The 9432-nt window shown below is 40.8% G+C and overlaps 1 protein-coding gene across 1 annotated transcript in view; it reads right to left on the bottom strand.

Moving 5' to 3' along the window:
- The window catches only part of OCIAD1 (OCIA domain containing 1), a 231002-nt gene extending 222369 nt beyond the window's left edge, over nucleotides 1–8633 (bottom strand). The window contains exon 1 of the mRNA XM_078678957.1: nucleotides 8478–8633. Coding sequence (XP_078535083.1) covers nucleotides 8478–8516 — 39 coding nt within the window. The 5' untranslated portion in view covers nucleotides 8517–8633. The remainder of the gene's footprint in view (nucleotides 1–8477) is intronic.
- Between the last annotated feature and the right edge of the window lie 799 nt (nucleotides 8634–9432).

The raw sequence follows: 9432 nt of genomic DNA on the forward strand, positions 1-9432 counted from the left end.
TTGTTTAATACAAATTGATTGTCCTAGATATTACAAGTCTATATACCTGCATTAACCATGATCACGGGTTAGAAGCTGTAAACTACTTTTTGTCAACAAAAAAAAAATCGATGAAATTTACAGAACATAACAAAATGTTATTACAGTTTACTGAGATCTGTCTCACAAACAATATATTCATGTTCAGTGAAGAATACTACAGGCAGGTCTCCGGAACAGCGATGGGCACCTGCTTCGCTCCCAGCTACGTAAACTTGTCCGAGGGCTGGTGGGAGCAGCAGGTGTAGAGGTCCCCACAGACTGATGAGTGGATGATCAATGTAATATCCTGGCATCGTTATATTGATGATTTATGCTTAGTATTGAAAGGGACTATGGAATCTGCTGTGCGATTTATTGATCATTTGAATAAGAACAACATCAACCTGGATTTCAGTTGTGAGGTTAGCTCTGAGACAGTCAATTTTCTTGATTTAAAGGTTAGCATTATTGAGGGAAAGCCGGTGATGTCGTTATATCGTAAAGTGACGGCCGGCAATTCGATTTTGCATGCCAAGAGCAACCATCTCCCCAGACTGATAAAAAAATATCCCCTATGGGGAGTTTTAAGGTTAACCCCTTCGACGCTGATGACGAGCTGGGCTCGTCATGAGGTAGCCTCCTCGCACGCTCATGACGAGCCCAGCTCGTCATGAAACATGGGAATCAACAAATCTCAGCACAGGAGGGGAATACCATCAGCATTGATGTGGTTAAAAAGGAACAGTACTGAGGATAAGGCTTACAAAATCGCAGTGCAAGCCAGCTATGACATATTTATAATGAGAGGATACGATACAAATGTATTGAAACAGGTTGAAGGTATCCCAAGAAAGAATCTATTAGAAGAAAAAGAAAAGTGTGACAAAAACTTAAATGTAACACAGTTCAGTATGATAACAACTTTCTCAGACAATGCAAATGATCTCAGAATTATACTGAAAAAGAACTGGCATATCCTAAAAAAGAATAATGTGATAGGCTTGGATATACCCGCAGTACCTCAGATAACGGTTAAAAAGGCTAAACCGAAAGTATGGGACTCCGTATTCGGGAACAAGCAATGGACTAAATTCCCCTCACATTACACGCCCCTCCATTTTAATTCGGCTTTTCCCCCTGCTCTTTGTGAGGGTCCTTTCGACGTTTGGAGAGAGGGTGAATGCCTAGCTCTGACACACCTTTTCCATAGCTATGACCCTCTTACCTTTGAGAATTATAGAAGAGACTATGGCTTAGAGGCCACTGAACATTTTCACTACATCCAGTTGAAACACTGGGCCCTTACACCACATAATTGTGAGGCGGCCACACGCCCTCTTACGAAATTCGAAACCTTTGTTCAAAGGGCAGGCTCTATGAAAGGGGTTATCTCATTTCTATACACCAATCTACTCACCTCTACCCACTCCCCCCGACCACGATACATGCATATGTGGGAAGACATACTCCAACGCGACATTTCGGATAGGGAATCGTCTGGGTTGTGGTCTGATATTGCGAAATTTAACCACTCTGTAGAACTACGCGAAGCTCACCTTAAGACTATGATGGATTGGTATCTATACCCCGCGAAGCTTAAGAGGATCTTCCCAGCTACCTCCGATAGATGTTGGAGAGGGCGTGGCCTCTTGGGAAACTTCCAAAACTTCTGGTGGGACTGCCCTACGATATGTCCATTCTGGGAGGAAATTTTAGCACACATTAAAGAGATGTTAGACTACCCCATTCCAACCACTATGGCAGAGATTCTTTTAGGCCTCTGTGCCCCGACCCTTGAGCATCAAACCAAAGCTGACAAATTCATCATGTGGACGTGCATAGGGGCAGCAAAGGTAGCTATTGCCTCTGCCTGGAAGAAAAGGGAATCTCCGGCCAACTCCCTATGGCACTCCCGACTGTGGAAACTACTTAGCCTTGAAAAAATGTCAGATATTTTTCGAGATGACTAAAAACTTTGAATATAAATGGGGGCCAATGGTTACCTTTCTTTCACGGGGACTGCCTCTGACTGTCTGCCCTCCCTGTATCAGAGATATGGAGATATGCACCTCTTCCAATTCTAAGCTACCATTGTCTGTTTAGCTGGAAGCACACTTTGATAATATAAGCCGCCACCATCATGTTTCCGGGAGAGGGGGGGGGGGTGGATTTGTATTTCGTTTATATGAGGTTTCATTAGGGGGGTTCTTTTCTTTCAGGAAGCTCCTTCCCTGTTGAATGGGTTGGCAAAACGTCATAAAAGAAAGACAGATTGAACCTGCAATTGTCTTTTTTCGCTTTTCATCAAGACATGTTTGAGCCTCTGTTATGTTAAGAAACTGTACTTTTTATTTGAGTCACTGTATGGATAGATGGAAGGACATTTATCTTGTACTGCACCTCAGTCCAGACCTTTTATTATTGCTCTACTGTAAAACCTCATATTGATGCAAGACTTGCTATATTAGATTGCAGTATTATGCAAAATGCTAATAAAAATACATTTGATAAAAAAAGGCTAGATCATTAAGAGACTGCCTAGTGCATAGCCATTTGAGGGCAGAATCTAAACCTATGGGTACCCTGAAAGATATGAGAGGATTCTATCCCAGTGGTAAATGCAAGGCGTGTTCCTTTAGCAAAAGAACACTCACCTGAAATGTATCAGGTCTGAAGAGGCACAAAACTATATGTAAGTTTCTTAACGTGTAACACTGCGTACGCAGTGTATTGTCCAGTGTGTCCATGCGGACTGAGGTATATCGGTAGTACCATTCACCCTGTCAAAGTACGCATTTTAGAGCATATGCATGCAATAACCAAAAAAGATGAAACAACCTGTGCGAGGCACTTTTCAGAAAAACATCGAAGTGATAGGGATCTATTATGATACTTTGGTATTGACTATGTGCACCTAACGTAAGAGGGGGGACAGAGTGATGAGATTAAGAAGACTCAAGTCTAGGTATATAATAGATTTAAAAACAAAAATCCCAAATGGGATGAATAGCGGTGAAGAGCTGACGGTACACTTAGGGGATCAAAGGTAACTCCAAATGGATATAAATTATGGAAACATAATCTGTATGGGTTTTCTCCCTTCTTTTTTTAATCATGTTTCGGTGTTGTAAGAGTTTTTTAACGAATATCATTTGCCGATACACGACTTTATAAACTTGTATATCTTTATGTTTGCTAATCGTACTTCAAAGCCAATATATGGTGTGATATAGATATACGATGACGGGGTGAGAAGAATGCTAATGCTGTCACTTTGATATATAAAATTCTGTTGCGGTGCAAAAATGAAAAAAGTAAATTGCTGATGAAATTAACATATTTATGTGGCGATAAGACGAAAAGAAAGATCTATTCACACTATGTTAGAAAATATGTTTGTTCAGTAACAAGGTATATGTATCAATATGGCGCTGACTTTAGCGAAAACAAACTAATAGTGTGGGTGGTCCGTTTTCAATGATTACGTCGTGAAACACATCATGTGACAAATTGTTTTTAAAGATTGCGCCGTTTTTGGTGCACCATCCAAACAACAGAGTAAGGCCGATGCCGAAACGCGTCATGTTTGCTCCCAAATAAAACATTGACAGATATTGAGAAGCAACCCCTGTGAGTGCTTCTTTCTTTTATAAGAACTTCAGGAAAAACTGAGCAGTCATAGAATAAAATATATATTTCTTTTTCATTCTATGCTTAACATGTTTATAGGTCACTGCATAATTTTCATATAAGTTATTTGATTAGATGCTTATGGGCCCCTGTTTTAGTAGTCTATCAGAATATGTAAATATTATCATAACTATTTTATCTAGAAGTGCTTCACTATTGAAATAGAGGAAAAGATAAAATACAAATAGTTATTTAGATAATACATAATTAAGTTGGCTTCAAGTACAGCAACACTTGAAAACCTGAGTTTGTACAATACAACTTTAAATCTCAATATATTTTCCTTATACATGTATACCCTTTCTACGTAGTTATGTATCCATAAATGTACTACTTTACTCCTGCCATAGAAGACAAGAAATATACATGTATACCCTATGTCCTTATATATCTATATATTACTTTACTCCTACTTTAGAAGAAGAAAACAAAACACCTTTGACTCTCTCCAATGCACTACTCTTTCTCACTCTATACTTCTCTCAATATATTATTTACCTCCACTCTGACTCATCCCAAACCTCTTTCTACTACTGTGATCTTCAAAATAAACCTTTCTAGACTCTTCCCCCTTCTATCACCAGAAACCTAATTTCACTACTAGAATATCCCAAGCAACCCTTTCTATATTCTTCCTCATGAGTTCCTCCTTTGACTCATCCCAAAACCTCATTTTACTACTATGATTTCCCTAATCCCTTTCTAGAGACTCTTGCCTCCTCCATCGCAAGCCTCATCTTACAACTATGATCTCCAAATAACTCATTCTAGACTCTTCCCTCTTCTATCCCTCAATTTTCCTATTCAATCCAACTAACAGACTCACATTCCCACTGCTCAAATTAACACACATTTCCCTATTCTAATTTACCACTAATCCTTTTTGGGCTTCGGAGTAGCGTGCTACTCGCTGAAAAGCACTTTGATACCGCATCAGGGGTAGTATATAAATACAATTACATTTACAAAATGCTAAAAAAAATTGTAAACATCCTGCACTCCCTTTCATATCACTGCTTTACAAATTGATCACTAAACCTACCAGCATTTATTGTGTCTAAAAAGCGTGATCATGCACTAACATGAACAAGGCACGAGTGTTCTGAATTGACTCCGGGAACGTAACTAGATGTATGACGTATACATTGTGTAATGCGCACTGAAAATATTTTTGATGTAGCCTTTCAAAAAATGGGAATCTCCGGCTCTATAAGAAGTTGGAAATAAACTGTTATTGTGTTATTAACTGGTGAATTCAACACTGGTATATATTTAAGAGAAATAGGAATTGATTGATGGACCAATAATACTTAAGTAAATCATGATGTTTAAAATCTGAAATGCAGGCCTGTGCCTACAAATCAAAAAGGACACGCTCAACATCTTGAGGGATATGAACAACAGTAAAGCAGCGAAGTATGTTATGTCAAGCTGTTCCTTGCCAAACAATGACTAAGATCTTACTCGCTTAGCTTGTATTTGCTTGGCTTTATTGGAGACAATCATGAACTTCAAATTGATTTTTCTCATGGATAACATTTGGTCGACAATAAACGCTTCAAATATGTCCATATATTGGAAAGGGTATTTTAATTTTGTATTAGCGATGCAAAATGTTTTACTTGTTTTGTGAACAATGCACATGAACACTAAGTGAACCCATTAGTAGGTGTTTGATCACTTCTTTTTTCTTGATCCCTCAGAATTATTGTGACTTTGAGATACATTGCCACCTGTAGGCTTGCTTTCCTTTAAGAATTGTCAGGACTACACCCATGTAGGTTATTTCCTCCTTATTTTGTTTATTCATTTACATATTTACCAACATTTGGGATGATGCAAGAGAGGGATTTTGAGGTAGAGGAAGAAAGGCATTTATTATCATTGAAGTGAGGCTTCATTTAGAAAGAAAAAAGTTAGGGTTGTAGCCTAGCTAGGTGGGCCAGGTGGTGGCAGCACCGAGTAACAGCGAGAACAACAGTACACTTGTGGAGGGGGTGTCTGGGAACCTCCCTGAAATGTTGAGTACCTCAGAATATCACTCTACTAGATGAAAGGAGAGGTTTACGGGGCCCATGGTTCTAAAATGGCCCTGGTCTCATCAGACAAGGCAGAAGATAATTGTGTGGTCCAGTGGAATGATGTTGGACCACACCCTGAGAACACACTGGGGACTGTGTGGTCCAGACTCACTCACGATGACTTTGGAGAACTGTATTGGTGGAGCACAAGGGGGGCCTAGAATCCGTCTTGCCCTCTGCTAATGTTGTATTATTTTAATTGCTATTGTGGGTTAACAGAGCATACTGTCGGTGATGGTGATCCTGGACTTAGCCAGTATGGGGAAAGACAGGGTCTTATACCTAGTGCAGCAGACCAAAATTGACATGTACATTGGGGCCACAGCTAAGTGTAAGCTCTTGATTGAACAAGCAAGTGTATTGGCACAAAGGATATCAGTTGCGCTGCCCACTACACAAAATCTTTCTGCCACTGAAAATGCCAAACTGTCACTGGAGAATAAAATCAATGCTATTTTGATAGGGGTGAATCTTCTTAGTGTCAACGTGTGTAAATTACAGACAACTGCAGATGTAGAAAACGGTTGAGAAACTAAAAGCTGAAGTTACAGATTTAACAATGACAGTTAAAACCCTTCTGGTGCCTGAACATAGGGTCCTTTGAACATAGGATTGAGGATGGCGAAGGAAGATAGAGATGGAATAACTTAAGCTTTGTGGGGTTCCCGCAATGAATCAAAGGATAATCAGCCACATTAATTTTGGATAAATACAATTCAAGAGTCCGAAACACAAAAGGGTTGTCTGCCTACTTTACTGCTGAGTGGGCACAAAGAGTCTTGTCATCACCACCACCACCACCACCAGAAGCACTGTACAAGACAGATCCACTATTTGGACCGTGACACCATCTCAAAACATGTTAGAAACCTAGGAGTTCTAGTCCACGAAGGGTGCACAATCAGGGTGTTCCTTGGCTCTACACAATAAGAACAGAGACACAGAGAGTCCCAGGAGCCAGGGAAACACAAGCTGGGAGCCATGACACTGAAATATAAGTTGATGTTCCCAGCAAAGCTGTGTATCATTCCCAAGTGTTCACTTTTGCCACTACTCCAGAGGAGATGTGGAAGTGGCTGGCGTAAGAAGACAGAACAGAGCCCCTGCTTGTGGTAGTACTTGCTGAAGAGCGCAAACGGAGCAAAGGCACAAATTCTGCCTAGTATGTAATAAAAGAGGATGGCACGCTGGGGATGGAGGAGGTGGCGGTGCAGAATGACCCAACAACAATGGGAGCTGTACGAGAAGAAGATTCAGAATCCGACACTGATGCCACCATTCGGAGAACAAGTGGGCCATAGTAACTGAACTTATGTAGATGTATTAGTCTCATGTGATGTAATGGTTGGATCAGGAAAATGCTAGGGATGAGTGAATGTAGAAGTGCAATTTGCAGAGAGTGATTTAGCACCACAGTATGGGGTAAAGTAATGTTGTCCAGATCTAGGAAGGGAATGTAAGTATCTGGACACATGCACAAAGAATGGATGGGGTAGAGGGAGTATATTCATACATATTGCTGGGAATAATGTAGCTGTGGTCCATGTATGGCCATGTACCTGACAATAGGGACAGCTAGAGAGAGTCTCCTTTGCATATTGGCAAAGACTGATTAAAGTTCTTACATGTGAGGCAGTTCCATTAGGCAACCTGGTCATATATTAAGCTTTCAACGGTTGCTAGGGCACCCTTTCCGTTTTACTTGTGTGATCAGATTCTGCATTTTATTCACTTACTAAGCAACTTCATTATTCTATATTGGCTGTTTTCACAACTATGTAATGCATACATCTGTAACCATGTACAACCGCATCCATAAAACATAATATCTGCATACGATGGCTCGCTAATCTCTGTATTTCATACTTGTCCTTATCCACAATTTGTACATAGTCATATTTAAGGTTTCTTTATGTCATTTGAGTCGTCTTGCTTTGTGTTTCCATATTTAGACCCGTGTTTCAATCAGATTAAGCGCTTTTTCAAAGAGCTTGGTTAGATTCGTGCACACACTTAGGATAACCAAAAGCATACACATCATAACGAAGTGTACAAATGTCCATTATGGTTAAACAAGCGCATAGTACTGACTAATTAGCTAAGCTATCAGGAGAGAGAACCATTGACTTAAAATACTCAGAAGGCATGTGTGGTGGTATCCTAGGTTATGTAACCTAGGATACCACAACAGGTCTTATGGAGCCATTTGACTATCTTGCTAGCAAGGCATGCCAACTCTTCAATGCCTTGTTGCACGCTGATTGTGATGAAGTGAACGAAATAACGAATCTGATCACAAAATTGGGTACTCCTGGAGTAAATATATACAAACTCTAATGGAAAAATGTAATTCTGGGGCCATATGACCAACTGTACGTATGTTGCCTTCATTCAGGCTTCGTTTTTGAGCCAACACTTGTCATGCTTTACTTTCTAGACACATGCCGCTGTCTTTATAAAGAAACTACAAGTCCCAGATTGCATGGTGCGGATGTCTAAAACGCCAAAAATGTTAAAAGGTGTCATACACGAGGGCCTGGAGGAGGCAGCTATATAGCAAGTGGGCACTGAGCTTTAGGCTGCTGTTCGTGGTCACTGCCATGCACTCTCATTCAATAGTTAGGGGAGACGCCTGCCTGTGACTACTTTCAGTTCCGCCATTCCTTCCGCCTTTATTCGCCGTACCTGCTGAGTGCCTTCGGGCGAAGCCATATCCCGCCGCATGGCTGCCTGTCCCAGCAGCAGCCCCAGGCATGCAGCTCAGGTGACCTCTCCCGTTCTGATCGTTCTGCACCTCCTACAGCAACCCGGAAACGGCACGGTGACCCGGAAGAGCTGAGATACGACTCCTTAGACACATTAACTGAAGGCTTGAAGCCTGGAGGAGGCAGTCGCCAGCAGAAGTTAGTGATTGAATCGTGGTTGTCCCGTACGCGCTGCCTCCCCCAGTACCTCTATCTACGTCTGTAGTCTCCAAATCACGAAAGTTTATTTACCTTTTAAACTCTCCGCAAATTGTATTCATTCACATTGTTTACGCCACCAATTCTCCCAAATGTGCATTTATCCCTAACTTTTGTTTATTATTTCCCTTTTATCCGCGTATTTAGGGCTCCCGTCACAGTCAAAATGCAAATGTTGCTACCTCCCACGGCAGCCGCAACCTTTGGCAGTGACGATACAATTCAGACTCTTGTAGGTGTGGCATGTAGACACCTTCTGAGCATTGACTAACAAACATGGGACACCGGGGCAAAAATTAAGGACAAACGATCAATTTTAAGAACACATCAGAGCAGGTAAAGCAAGATTTTAAAAGCAAACAGCTGACATATAGGTGTAACTTGACGTTATTTAAAGATTAAAAACTAGCAAACGTATGCACGTTAAGTAAAGTTTGACAGTCGACATAAGAACCGGCTGTTAAACGATTGTGCCCCCTTACCTCGAATGATAGTAACTGAATTAGTGCTCTGTTGATGAATATGGACTTCCATCTTTAAGGCATAGTGCTACTACTACAGACAGACTCACATTTGAAGGAGATATTAGTCAATCAAAAGAAGGGGGGGGCTAGGAACCACTTAAAGTCCAGCACATGTGCTCCTATCTAGAAGTAAACGTTCAAAAGGAGAGTAGC

The sequence above is a fragment of the Lissotriton helveticus genome, chromosome 2_2 (genome assembly GCF_964261635.1).
Source record: "Lissotriton helveticus chromosome 2_2, aLisHel1.1, whole genome shotgun sequence".
Lineage (NCBI taxonomy): Eukaryota > Metazoa > Chordata > Amphibia > Caudata > Salamandridae > Lissotriton > Lissotriton helveticus.